A 14,697-nucleotide genomic window follows, 5' to 3' on the forward strand; every position below is an offset into this window, starting at 1 on the left:
ACAAAGTCTCTTTGCTTGGGCTAGAAGCAGTGGTGGATCGAGCAGGGATGTTGCTGGTCTCTGGGAGGAGAGTTGGTCTTGTGGTTGCAAGCATGAATTGTCTCCTTTGCTAAGCAGGGTCCACCCTGGTTTGCATTTGAATGGGAGACTACAGGTGTGAGCACTGGAAGATATTCCCCATTGGGGATGGGGTCACTCTGGGAACAGCATCTAAATTCCAAGTTCCCTCCTTGGCAGCATCTCCAAGATAGGGCTGAGAGAGACTCCTGCCTGCAACCTTGGAGAAGCTGCTGCCAGTCTGTGTAGACAATACTGGGCTAGGTGGAGCAAGGGTCTGACTCAGTATATGGCAGCTTCCTGTAAGAGATTCCCCTTCGGGGATGGGGCCGCTCTGGGAAGAGCACCTGCCTGCTTGCATGCAGAAAGTTCCAAGTTGAGTTTTTCTTAATGAAAGGTGGGGTATAAATTTAACAATAAAAATAAAGAAAATAAATAAGTTCCCTCCATGCATCCCCACAAGGCTCCTGCCTGAGTTCTAGTCCACCCAGAAATATAAATAAATATAAATATTTATAAATATAAATATAAATACAAATACAAATACAAATATAAATAAAGGAATTATATTATAATTCCTTGTTTTTGTTTGTTTGGTTGGTTGGTTGGTCATGGACCGTAATAAATTTGAGATAGATAGATAGAAACACACACACACACGCTTTGAAAAAAAGCCAAGTTCTCGGTAATGGCCCCTCCACGCATCATGGGAGAAGCATCGAGGAATATTCGAAACCTCGGTTTATTCCGGAAAAAAACACCAGTTAGAGGATTGTTTTTACCCCGACTGAATTCGAGCAAAGCTAAAATGAGCAGCCCAAATTCAGGGGGAACCAGAATCCTTTGCGAAGTGCTCTCCACAATAAATCACACAGACTTTGGCGCTAATTTGGCCGATGTGCAAAGGTACACTCTCCAGGAGAAAAATGTGAGGTAAAAGCCATGTGGGAAAGAATTTCGGATCTTAGATCTCTTTTCTCTTCCCTTCCCAGGGTGAAAAATGTGCGTCGTGCTGGGCTTTTGCAGCTGTGGCCAATATCGAAGCCTTGTGGAACATCCACCGAGGTTCGCCACGAAACCTCTCAGCACAGGGTATGTTTGTTGGCCATCAGTGCAGAGGGAAGGTAATCAGACCCTCCCTCTTGCTGGTTTTTTTTTGGGGGGGGGCAAGAAGGGATACTGCTATTCTATCTCCTGTCTTAAGCCCCCTTATTAAACTCCCTCCCTCCCTCCCTCCCCACCTCCTCGGTCAGATTCTTTCGAAAATCAAACTTCAAAATGTAGTTTGTAGCTGTTTCTGGTATTGCATTCCAACGGCTGGGGAGTGATTCCTGACTATCAGGGACACTCCCCTGCCCTTGGCTCTCATTAATGAAATTTCAGCCAATCATTCTGGTCTACCAGCAAGTGCTTACAAATACAAACACGACAAATATTTATCTACTGCTTTTCAACAAAAGTCTCAAAGCAGTTTACATGCTCCCTGTCCCCAAAGGCGTCCAGCCACACAGCTACTGTGCTGAGCCAGCATAGTGTCGTGGTTAGAGTGTTCGACTAGGACCAAGAAGACCCGAGTTTAAATCCCCATTCAACCATGAAACTCACTGGGTGACTCTGGGCCAGCCAGTCATGTATCTCTCAGCCTAACCTACCTCACAAGGTCATTGTGAGAATAAACATAACCATGTACTCTGAGCTCCTTGGAGGAAAAGCAGGATATACATGTAAAAATAAATAAAATAAAAATGAGGTTGAACTTGGCGCAAAGATTCTTCTCTGCGCCCTCTTACCAGTGTTCAGCTTCAGTTTGACAATCCTGAGTAACTTCTTATTTCTGGACTACAACTCCTATCATCCCTGGCCTATGGTCATTGTTGCTGTGAATTTGTTTTTCCAATTATCCAATTAATTAACCAAATTTATATACCGCCTGCTATGTGCATCTCTAGACAGTGTGCGCAATTTAAAAACACAGTATAAAACAGAGTAAAAGTAACTAAAACTATTTCACAAGAAGTTGTTCTAGTAAGAATTAATCCACCTGCTTTCCTTTCACTTTCTCTACAACTGGACTAAATTTGGTTCAAATCGAGGTCCACAAGTTAGATCTCTTGCACCTCAAATTTTCATGCATCCACCATCTTGGATCAGGGTGGATTACATCATTCCAAAACGACACCATTGAGGTGTCCCTGTGTGTCACTCACTACAACTATATCAAATTTGGTTCAAAGCGGTTAGAGAGTCCACAAGTTAGTGCACTCAAATGTTTATGCGTCTGCCATCTTGAACTGGGTTGGATGACATTGTCACAATCTATGCTGTTGAGGTGTCCCTATGTGTCCCTATACCTGTACCAAATTTGGTTCAAATCGGTTAAGCAGTTCACAAGTTAGCCCACTTGTGCCTCCAAAGTGCGTGCGTCCACCATCTTGAATCGGTGTGGATGACATCATCAAAAACTACGCCACTGAGGTGTCCCTGTGTGTCACTCACTGCCACTGTACATAATTTGGTTCAAATTGGTCCAGGCATTTCAAAGTTGATGTGGGAGGTTGGGGGGGGGGACACGACACATGGGGACACACACACACACACACACAGAGAGAATGCTGGGTGATCTCATAAGCCTACTGGAAAGTAGGCTAAAAACAGAGGATGATGGGTGTTGTAGTCCAACAATAGCAACATCTTACCCCAGACTGCACATGGAGCCTTTGAACATGTGGAAGGAATCCTGGCACTGAAAGAGCTGGTTCTGAGACTGGGCCCTGCCGAGACCCAGTGTCAAGAGCCTGTCCGTCTGGTGTCCAAGTCAAGGTCTCCGTCAGGGCCACTGGCAGTCCCTCGGCGTCCTCTCTGGTCTGCAAAGAAAACACAAGAGAAACTTTACTCAAAGTATCAGGTTCAGACAGTCTCCCCCGAAAACTCAGTCCGCTCACCAAATAGCACGGGTCCAGAGCAAAAAGAGTGCAAGGCATTCCCCGGGGAGATGTTGCAGCTAGGGCAGTTGTAGGACTCAGTCAGGTAGCAGAGAAGAATCCGGAAAAGCCTGGGTCTCTAGAGGCCAAACACGAAGCTGGGCTTTCCTCTGAGAGACGGAGGCTCGGCTGCAGCAGGCACAAAAGAGACTCGTTGCTTCCAGCAGCGTTCACTGCCTGCTGGCCTTGATTTATAGTGCTTTGACTAACTGGGTTCCTCCTCCCATCAGCTACCAATGATTCAGCATTTATCTTGCTTGTCAAGCAGTCTCTTGCTCCATCTAAGTGTCTCCAGCTGCTGTTGTCTCCGTTCATATCTCCTTTGTTGAGGTGTTATTGTTTGCACGCTCTCTGGCTCTGGGCTTGGCTCTGCACCCCGCTTCTCCTGTGCAGCCTCTGACAGCCCCCCCAGGAGCTGCAGTCCCTACTTGGCTTGCCCCTGTTTCTTCCTGTGGCCCGACAGGTGAGCTCTCCTCCTGTTGTTCTGTTGGAGGGTTGCCCACGTCCTCCTTCTCTTCACTATCCGAAGGTAGGGGCATGACACCCGGAGAGAGGGGAGGGGGCTGAACCTGGTTTCTACTAACCCACAGCTGCCACTTGCTAAGTTTGGGTAAGGCTGACCAGGTGTTCTTTCATTCCAGAGATGCTGGACTGCACCTACTGGGAATGCAATAAGCAAGGCTGCCAGGGTGGCTATCCATGGGACGGATTCCTGACTGTCGTCAACCGGAGTGCGTAAACCCCTTCATATCCTTCCTAATGGCGCAGCGGGGAAATGACTTGCCTAGCGAGCAAGAGGTTGCAGGTTCGAATCCCAGTAAACACCGTTATTGGGTAGCAGCGATCTAGGAAGGTGCTGAAAGGCATCATCTCAGACTGCGCGGGAGGAGGAGACAATGGTCAACCCCTTCTGTATTCTACCAAAGACAACCACAGGTCTCTGTGGGCTCCAGGATTCGACACCGAGTCGACGTCGACTTGACACCGACTCGACGTCGACTCGACAGAGCCACTTTCCCTTTCCCTTTAATCCTCCTGTGTGCCGCAGCTGTGTTACTAAGATCTAGAATGAACCAGGCGGGCTGATAGCAGTGGGGAAGAGCCCTCAGCTCTTCCCTAGACGTAGCCCTCCTCATGGGGAAGGGAGCTGCACTTCAGCCCAAGGCCTGAGCACATGTGAAAGGTCTCGGCTTCGGTCCCTGCATCTCCCGATCCCAGATCCCCATTGTATATTTTGAAGCGTGTGTGGATTTGTTTGTGCAAAATAAAGACATGCTTTCCCATTACTTACAAGATCCCACCTTTGGCATAAACCTCCCTGCCACTTCAACATAGCGGCATACGCTAGGATATGCTGGGTGAAAGGTCGAAGCAGTCGTTTCTGTTTGCCATCGGAAAACAGTCATGCCTAGTATGATCAAAGAATACTTGCAGAAAAAATTGAAATGGAGTTGACAGATCAAATGCCGTTTGAGTGCAAAGAACATTCGTACCAATCACAGACTAATTCAGATGAGTTACAGAATTCATGCTTGTGGTAGAATTAATTATTATTTATTCGATTTCTAGACCGCCCTTCCAAAAATGGCTCAGGGCTGTTTACATAGAGAAATAAGAAAGAAATAAGATGGCTCCCTGTCCCCAAAGGGCTCACAATCTAAAAAGAAACACAAGATCGATTCCAGCAACAGTCCCTGGAGGGATGCTGTGCTGGGGGCGGATAGGGCCAGTTGCTCTCCCCCTGCTAAATACAATAGAATCACCACGTTAAAAGGGGCCTCTTTGCCAAGTTAGCAGGAGTTATGTTATAATATAATATAATATAATATAATATAATATAATATAATATAATATAATATAATATAATATAATAATAAATTAATAATTAATAATAATAATTAATAAAAAGTGGTGTGTCCCCCCAGTAGGCAGGACCTTTGACGGATTGACCGTGAGAAAGTGGGGGTCTTCCAACCCCGTCCCCACATTTCTGAATTCCGTTTCTGCTTTTGCAGGCGGCTTATCAAGCGAAAAGCTGTATCCCTACACGGGGAAAGTGCAGAAGTGTCTCAAGCTGCGTAAACGGAACCTGACCCCGATTGACGGCTACGAAATGCTGCCCCGCGATGAAAAACGTGAGGGGTGGGGGCGAGGCCTCCGAGGGGAAGGGGAGCGTTGTGACCTCATGGCGATGCCGTAAGGATGGAGACCAACAGCCAGGGCTTTATCTGGGAGAGATGAGATGTCTGGACTCAGACCCTTTTTGCCCCCTCCCCACAATTCCAGGGACATCGGCAGTTGCTTCTGGGAACTGATCAGTAATGGAGGCAAAGGCACTCTGCACGTGCTTAGGGGTGCCCTTTTCCCTTGGTGCAATCCAGAACTGGGGTGAGGAAGGGGCTTGGGCACGTAGAGCCCTGTTTGACCCTGTAATGAACTTCTGTGTCAAGTGCATTATAACTTCATCATATCTCGAATGGTCTGCAGTTGATAGCACTCTTCGTCATCTTTACATTTCTGGCCTTTAAGTGCATCTCCTGGTTATTCATGCCATATTCCGGGGTAGCAGCCTGCTCCCCATAGGAGGGCTGGTGTCTTCTCTCTTCTCTCCCCACCCCGACACTAATCCTGTTGTGTTTCCACGGCTGTCCCTTAGACATAGCTGAACGTGTGGCTTCCCAGGGGCCTGTGACCGTCCTTCTCAACTGCGCTGCCCTTCAGGTAGGTGCCTGATGGAGATCGAAATATGTGGGGTGTCGTAGGGGCGAGCTCAGTGGAAGAGCATCTGCTTTGCATGCAGAAGGTTCTCAGGTTCGATCCCAGGCAGATTCTCCGGGGAGGCCTGGGGAAGGCTCCAGCTGAGCTGCTACCAGCCTGGGTTGACAATACTCAGAGGGGGAACTGCCAGACACACTCACACCCCACACCCCCACGGAGACCGTGAGTTCTTAAAAAAAAAAAAAAAATCCCATTAGAACCCCAGACTGGCTTATTATAATATATTATAGAATTATTATTATTATTATCTATAATTATTAATGATAATATATAATTTCTCTGTGTAAACTGCCCTGAGCCATTTTTGGAAGGATGGTATAGAAATCAAATTATTATTATTATTTCTTGTTTACACAGTCAGACAGGTGTCATTGACTGGTTTGTTTTATCCAGACATCGAGTCCTTCCCAAGGACCTGGGATGCCAGAATTTTATTGTCAATTGTTATAGATATCGTCGCGGAATATAGGCTGTTCCCAGTAAAGCTGCTTTTTGTAATTGGCTGATGGTGATTTCTGCGGCCCCGATGGTGTTGAGGTGCTCTTCAAGGTCTTTTGGAACGGCACCCAGGGCGCCAATTGCTGTTGTAAAAAGATCGCACAGACTGACTACAAACAAAGGCATGACAAGGTAGCAGGGATGATACACTGGAACATCTGCCAAAAATACAAGCTACCTGTAGCCAAAAATTGGTGGGACCATCCAATTGAAAAAGTTGAAGAAAATGAAGACTACAAACAGACAAACATCTGCCACACAATACACCAGATATAACTGTAGTCGAGAAGAAAGAAAAACAAGTCAAAATAATCGACATAGCAATACCAGGGGGTAGCAGAATAGAAGAGAAAGAAATAGAAAAAAAATCACCAAATACAACGATCTACAAACTGAAATTGAAAGGCTGTGGCAGAAGAAGACCCAAATCATCCCGGTGGTAACTGGTGCCCTGGGTGCCGTTCCAAAAGACCTTGAAGAGCACCTCAACACCATCGGGGCCACAGAAATCACCATCCGCCAGTTACAAAAAGCAGCTTGACTGGGAACAGCCTCTATTCTGCGACAATATCTATAATAACAACAGCAACAATATTGATAATAAGATCCAGCCATCCCAGGTCCTTGGGAAGGACTCGATGTCTGGATCAAACAAAGCAGCCAATAACACCTGACTGACTGTGTAAACAACAACAACAACAATAATTATAGAATAATAAGCTTATTGTTAGCTTATTAGAATTGGAGCAATTCTGATGCCTGGAGGATCTGCCCCTGTCCTGTCCCTTGCTGAGTTTGGCCGACGGGGCCTTTCCTCTCTCTTTCTGCCAGAATTACCAAAAAGGCATCATCCAGAGATCTGCGAAGGACTGCGACCCAAAGTATCTGGACCATGTTGGGCTCATCGTGGGCTACGGAGAAGGTGAGTGGTGGAGGACTCAGGGGGCAGGTGGTGAAACTGGTCCCTCGACGCCTCCGTGTGCCAGGCGGAGTGTGGTTGGAGCGTGGGCACTTTTAAAAAGCAGAGCCGGCATCTTTCCACCCTGCTAGCTCCCTAGTAATCTGCTGCCTGAGATGACCGCCCCACCGAGCCTCATGGAAGGGTCAGCCAAGCACCGCTGGGTCCAAAGTTGCCTTGGTGATGGTGGTGGTCGAGGAAGGGACAGGGTGATCTCTGTCCTCATTCTCATGGGAGAGAGCCAACCTGTCTTGATGCTGCAGGTTTGCCGATGGGAGGAGAGCTGGTCTGGTGGCAGTAGACATGGGCTGTCCCCTTTGCTAAGCAGAGTCCACCCTGGTTTGATTTTGGATGGGAGACGGCGTGTGAGTGCTGGAAGGGATTCCCCACAGGGGATGGGGCCGCTCTGGGAAGAGCACCGGCCTGCTTGCAGGCAGAAGGTTCTGAGTTCTCTCTCTGGCAGCATCTCCAGAGAGGGCTGAGAGAGACGGGTTCTCCCGCCTCATGACTTCGGTTCTTGTTTATGCTTCTGTGCAGCCAAATCCCGGCGTGGATCTTGGAACGGGCAGTACTGGATCATCCAGAACAGCTGGGGGAAGGACTGGGGAGAAGAGGTATGGTCCCCATAATGGTCCCCATCATGGAGGAGGAAGAGGTTGAGTAGGGGAAGCTAGTAAACAAGAATGTGGGGCAGCGGGTGTGTCTTTGTGAGGATTTGACTCCGTTGGATCTACCCTCACCAGTACTTTTCAACCCACTCTCTTCTCACCTAGGGGTATTTCCGCTTTTATCGTGGAAGCAACACCTGCGGCATTGCCATGTATCCAGCGACAGCCATCGTCAAGAATAACCGAGGAAAGAAACCTGTTTTTTGCCACCTTTAGTGGAGTTGGAAGTGAAGGACTCTGTGCTGTCTCATGTCTCAATGACAGAGGGGGACAGACTAGTGAGTCAGAGGGCTAGAGGGGTCAAGACATTGGTCATCCCTTCTCTACTGCTCTGACACAATCCCTTTGATATGTAGATTGCTACTCTCAGGAACTTACTTACTTCCCTCTTCCTCTTCCCTTTCTTCTCCCTTGCAACACACACACTCCTCTCACATCTCCATGTGTGCAGAGATGCAGAAACCATCCCTCTGCATCCAGCTAGCTAGCTAGAATAGAGATCCTATCTCTCCACTTTCCTATCTAGCATGGAGTTCACTAATAAAGACTCCTTATATTGATTTGAAACTATGAACTGGCTCCAAGTTATTTTGCTCTCAGGATACAGGCATGCCTAGGCAGACTCCACTGTGTTTTGCCTCTGTGCACTCTGCTGTAATAGAAGGGAGAATTCCCAGAGAGAATTCCCAACAAATGGCACAATTGTGTATGCGTGTGAGAGAGAGCGAGAAAGGGGAGAGAGACCCCTGCGGTTCCATGGGTCAGAAAGCCACCTGTACTCTGTTGATGGGCAAAGGAACACCACATCTCTAGGGCTGTGCACAGAATGGGATTTGCATTCCGTCCCGCGCACCTCCCCAGAACGTTCCGTCAAAACAACCCGTCGGGCCGGTGGGTTCCGACGGAACGAGCTCGGAACGTCCCAAGTGTTCCGAGCGCCATTTTGGAAGAGCGGCTAGGGTACTCTGAGCATGCGTGGCAGACATTTGTGTGGTGGTGCTGACCACACAAATGGCTGCCGTGCATAGGCAGAGGCCAAAAGAACGCCTTAGACACTCTTCCAAATGGCACTCGGAACATTCGGAAGGTTCCGAGCTCGTTCCGTCGGAACTGGTTTGAACTGGTTGTTCTGACAGAACGTTCCGGGAATTTGCATTCTGTGTGTGTGCGTGCAATTAATTAGAATTAATTGTGCAACGCCTTTTAGATTTAGACCTCCAGTTTAATTTGAGCTGGATGTCCACTTTTTGCAGAACACCAAGTGAGACAGATGGGAGAGTCATAGCTGCTTACCTTATTATATTGACATTTCACTGGGCTTTCACAAGAGCAAGATTTAACTTCAACAATCCTGGGTGGCAGATACCGTCAAACCGTTGGTGTCCTTGTGGAGCGGAAGAAATTGAACCGATAACGCATGTGCTTCTATATATAGCCTAGATTTTATTCCATCTTACACTATAGTCTGATTTCAACTTTTTAATTAGAATTTCTGGGTCATTCTGATTCATTCTGACTGCTAAAATCTGGTTGGCTAAAAGTAGCATAATTTCTTTTAGCAGTTTATAAGTTCCAGCTTACTTAGAATGTTACCAACTTCTGTTTCTTAGCCTCTAGATTGTGGTGGTCAATGCTTTGATTTCAGCTCGATTGATTAGATACTGTCGTTTGTGTGCATCCCCATCCCCCTGCTGGCCTCTGGCTGTAATAAAGAAATTAATTAATTCTCCTACATGACTTCTGCAATCACAAGCTGTTGCCTTCTAGCCTATTTCCCAGAAACTTCCTATCAGCCAAAAAGGGCAACCCATTAAAAAATACAAAATGACAGGATAGAGATAGGAAATGTGCTGAGATAGGTTGGGGTTTCTGACTTCCAGATGTCTCTGGCCTTAGCAGTATTAATTTAAATTTGCATTCAAAGTAAATACAGTTTTTACAGCACTCTCACAGTTTTAGATCTCTTTAAAATGCCAGATCTAGCATACAGTACTGGAAGCTGGTCAGCACAATTTTAAAATACAGTTTTAAAAACCAAAACCAAAATCCTTCCGAACTAGAACATTCAAAATTTCAGATCCAATTTCAGAGCAGGATTTAGTAAAAACCCATCAGCAGCAGTTGCTACAGCTAGAAGGACTGGCAGATTAATTCCAAGAAGCAGGCACGGCCTCGAAAGCCGCCCTTTGAAAACTGCAAATCCCCCCAAAAGAAGAATTGTTGCTAGAATAATAAGACAAAGAGGTCATTCACACAACCAAAGAATGTGTTCTACCTGGGTTTGGGAGCTGTGTGTGCTCCCAATTTTTGGTGGCGTGGAAGCAAGGTAGGAGGAAAAACCTGAGTAGAAGTGATTGTGTGGAAGCACAATAGCAGGAAAAGCTACCCAGGTTTTCCCCCTAGCTTGCTTCCACACAATCACTTCGACCCAGAATTACCTCCTACCTTGCTTCCACACAACCAAAAACTGGGAGCTCACCCAGCTCCCAAACACAGGTAGAACACATTCTTTGATTGTGTGAATGACTTCCTAGTGTTACTTCATATGAGTGAGGCGCTTCGGACGACACGTGTGAAGCGCCCGACGGGGTTCTGCGGGGAGAGCGAGCTTAGCCCACTCTCCCCGCAGACGAGCAGTTGCTTGTAGCTGGGCGGCCAGATTGGCCACTGACACGGCTGCCGGCTCCGATACGGAGCTGGTGGCGGCTGTGGGGATTGGGGGCCACGCGGCCCCCATAAGTTCCAGGATGCCCTTTGCAAGTGTGCGGGGCATCCTGGAGCGACCCCCAAGCCCAGCAGCCTCCCGGCCAAGGGGTCTACTCCTGTGTCGCTGTGGTGACACACAAGCACAAAAACAAGGTTTAACGGAGGAGGATTTATGGCGGCTAGCTGCCAGGAGCGGCGTGGTTCCCGTTGCAGCACATGATGGCCCCAAAGCGGGCTGGGCTCCTTTAGCCTGCTTTTGGGCAATTGTGGGAAGAGCCTCAGTTTGGGCTACTGATCAGAGGGCCTCGGCAAGCGAATATTTTGAATGCTTTAAAAAGGGGTCCGGTTCCAAGCTCGGAATGGAATGACCCATGCAGAGGTAGAACATTCTGACCCCGGTCTGAGTGCCATTTTTAAAACCCAAAATGGCGGCCAGAATGGTCTGGCGGAAGTAAGGGTCATTCCCTTGGAACAACCAGCTTGCCCGCTTGTTGCAACCGAACGTTTCGCACATTTTGCGTTCCATTCTGCGCTCGGAACGGAATGCAAAATGTGTTTCGTGCACACCCCCAGCGTGCCTTCTTGTTGATATGATGGTGCTGCTATCCCTGGTGACTAGTCCTTTTAGATATCTGATAAAGAAAAGACGGCCAATTAACAAAATTGGTGGTGTTCATTCTGATGCCCCAAAGAGAGACAACAGGAGGTAATCACACAAATCACACGAATGTACACTGCCCAGAGCCTCTGGATGGGGTGGTTTATAAATATAATAAATTAATGATAATAATAATAATAATAATAATAATAATAATAATAATAATAATAATGAAATAAATAAACCAACCACCCCCAAATTTGGAATGGCAGAAGCTGTGCTGCTTTTTCTGCTTCGGGAAATCAAGTTTCTATTCTGATCAGACCTTCCACTGATGTTTCACACCTCAGCCCTTACAAGGCGTTTCTGGTTTTCTCGTTTCAACGGTTCCCACTGTGCTAATTTGTTTTCTTTTCTACTGACTCTCTCGGGTTGCTGAAGTTGCCACCTCCCCGCCCCCCCAGCGGGACTCCTGTGCCTCTAATAACTGCATGACAGGCAGAAATGTTGTAGGCCTGGGGCGGCAGTTTTATGAGGCAAGGTGAGCCAGGTTGCCTCATAAAGGAGAGGAGAGCTGGTCTGGTGGTAGCAAGCATGACTTGTCCCCTTAGCTAAGCAGGGTCCACCCTGGTTGCATATGAAAGGGAGACTTGTGTGAGCACTGTAAGATATTCCCCCTTAGGGGATGGGGCCACTCTGGAAAGAGCATCTAGGTTCCAAGTTGCCTCCCTGACAGCATCTCCAAGGTAAGGCTGAGAGATATTCCTGCCTGCAACCTTGGAAAAGCCGCTGCCAGTCTGTGAATACAATACTGAGCTAGATAGACCAATGGTCTGACTCAGTATATGGCAGCTTCCTATGTGGTGGAGAGCTGATGGAAGCAAGTATGAGTTGTCCCCTTAGCTAAGCAGGGTCAGGCCTGGTTGCATATGAATGGGAGACTTGATGTGTGAGCACTAGAAGATATTCCCTTTAAGGGATGGAGCCGCTCTGGGAAGAGCAGAAGGTTCTAAGTTCCCTGCCTGGCAGCATCTCCAAGATTGGGCTGAGAGAGACTCCTGCCTGCAACCTCAGAGAAGCTGCTGCCAGTCTGTGTATACAATACTGAGCTAGATGGACCAAGGGTCTGACTCAGTATATGGCAGCTTCCTATATTCCTCAAGTGACAGCTGATTGGGGCACCATTCGGGGGAGAGCAAGATGTTTGCCCCACCGCTGTGGCCAACCTGAATGAGCAAGAAAGGCGTCTCCTCACACCCTTGGCAAAGTGTTCAGAAACACAAGGCGCTCTCAAAGCTTGCAAGGGTTGGCCTTGCAAGGGGGCTGGCCCCACCAGGGGTGTGGGGCACGGCAGCATTTCGTGTCTTGCCTCAGGTACTGCTGCTGAGCAGGCCCTCACTCGGGAGAATTCAAGTCAAAAGTTGTTCAAGTCAAAGTGATTTAGGGCTGCTGATTGTACACAGGCGGGATGTGGTCACAAACCCCCCACAGAGAAACCACAGCCAGAAAGATGTTCGCAAGAGGCACCTCAGAGGGGAAACTCGGCGTGGACTGGCTCCTTCACACCTCTGCGCTCAGAAGGTGCAAATCAAACTTTCCGCCGAGTTGGAAGGTGTCGGATGGCAGAGGCAGACCATCCGCCTAGACGAGAGGGAAACAGCTGAGGTCCCCGCTCCAGGAAACAGAAGAGACCGCCGAGGGCTTCAAAATGATGGGCGTCGTGCCAACGAAGATGATGTTCCACCTCATTGGTGGGAAGAGAGAAAGTGAGGGGAGGGATGGAAAAGAAGACACAGCCTCTTTGAGGGAAGATAGATGGGTGGGGGGGACAGAAGCAGCATGCTGGACGGAGGCTGTGACCGGTCTCTCTGCCCCAGCGTGTGCCAGGTCTGAAGGTTGAGCCCCAGAACCCATGAAGTCAAAAATCTCATGTCTTGGAGAGCGGACAACAGGCATTACGTCCCCTTGTCCATCCATCTACACACCTGGAATTAAAAGAAAGGTATACCAGGAGACGGGGTGTTCCAGTTAGGCCCTCCTGCTCCTAAGAACATCAGAACAGCCCTGCTGGATCGGGGCCAAGGAAGCCTATCGAGTCCAGCATCCTGTTTCCCCACAGTGGCTCACCAGATGCCTCTGAGAAGCCCACAGGCAAGAGGTGAAGGCAGGCCCTCTCTCCTGCTATTGCTCCCCTGCATCTGGGACTGAGAGGAATCCTGCCTCTGAGGCTGGAGGTGGCCCACAGCCACCAGACTAGTAGCCACTGATAGGCCTGTCTTCCATGGATTTGTCCAAGCCCCTTTTAAAGCCATCCAGGTTGCTGTCCGTCACCACAGCCTGTGGCAGAGAGTTCCACAAGTTGATTCCTCCCCCTAATTCCTCCTCCAATCGCTCTCTTTTTAAATTAAGAAACTCAACCTGCCCTGAGCCATTTCTGGAAGGGCGGTATAGAAATTGAATAAATAAACACACACACACACGGGCGGGTGAGGGGGCTGCTAATGGAGCAAAGAGGTGCCTTTTTTAAAGCCCTTTCTTGAGCAGGGGGAGAGCAACTGGCCCTCTCCATCCCCAGCACAGCATCCCTCCGGTGGCTCTTGCTGGGGTCTGTATCTCTTTTAGATTGGGAGCCCTTTTGGGGGACAGAGGGCCATATATTTATATTTATATTCATTTATTTCTATGTAAACATCTTGTTGGAAAGTGGTATATAAATATTTGCTGTTGTTGTCATCGTCGTCATCACACAAGGCAGCAGGGCTGTGAAGGAGTCTGCTCAGGCCTTGAGACAGGCATTCTGTGGCAGGGTTCATCAGCTGAAAGGGACCTTCGAGGTCATCTCGTCCAACCCCCGGCTTGAGGCAGGAATGTTCTGCAGCATCCCTGACAGGTGGCCCTCAGAGGGAGAGCCCGCCATGGCACAGGGCTCCACTGCTGAAGGCCCTGCCTGTTCGGAAATGCTTCCTAAGGATCAGCCGAGATCTGCATCCTTATCATTTCAACCCATCAGCTCTAGTCCTACCCTCAAGAGCAACAGAATACGAACCCACCACATCCTCTTCCTACCCTAAAGATAGTGGAAGACAGATGCCCGGGCCGTGCAAATCACGCGGGAGCAGGCGTGGCAGCCTCCAAAATGGCCGCCACCATGCCAGAAAGGGCCGGAATGCCCCCAAAATGGGCTGAGGCAGTGAGGAGTTTAATTTTTTTTAAATAAAAAAACCCCTGAAACCACCCCCCCCAACTGGTTTGAATTCGAACCAAGCCAGGGGGGCCTGTTCGGGGGACAAAACCAAACATGTCTGGTTCTGTTTGAGTCCGGTTCAGACGCGAACCAAACTGGGCAAACCGCTTTCGTGCACATCCCCCCTAGATGGACCGAGGGTTTGACTCGGTAAATGGCAACTTCCTATGTATGTTCCTCACAGGACTTGGGTTCCAGACCCCGCACCA

At 48.5% G+C, this 14,697-nt stretch overlaps 1 protein-coding gene across 1 annotated transcript in view; it reads left to right on the forward strand.

The window, feature by feature from the left end:
- CTSW (cathepsin W) overlaps positions 1 to 8,507 on the forward strand; it is a 13,109-nt gene extending 4,602 nt beyond the window's left edge. Inside the window, exons 5-11 of the mRNA XM_053278318.1 lie at positions 1,050 to 1,149; positions 3,680 to 3,769; positions 5,054 to 5,173; positions 5,695 to 5,759; positions 7,146 to 7,236; positions 7,810 to 7,886; positions 8,046 to 8,507. Coding sequence (XP_053134293.1) covers positions 1,050 to 1,149; positions 3,680 to 3,769; positions 5,054 to 5,173; positions 5,695 to 5,759; positions 7,146 to 7,236; positions 7,810 to 7,886; positions 8,046 to 8,156 — 654 coding nt within the window. The 3' untranslated portion in view covers positions 8,157 to 8,507. The remainder of the gene's footprint in view (positions 1 to 1,049; positions 1,150 to 3,679; positions 3,770 to 5,053; positions 5,174 to 5,694; positions 5,760 to 7,145; positions 7,237 to 7,809; positions 7,887 to 8,045) is intronic.
- Positions 8,508 to 14,697: the final 6,190 nt, after the last annotated feature.

The sequence above is a fragment of the Hemicordylus capensis genome, chromosome 14 (assembly GCF_027244095.1).
Source record: "Hemicordylus capensis ecotype Gifberg chromosome 14, rHemCap1.1.pri, whole genome shotgun sequence".
NCBI lineage: Eukaryota > Metazoa > Chordata > Lepidosauria > Squamata > Cordylidae > Hemicordylus > Hemicordylus capensis.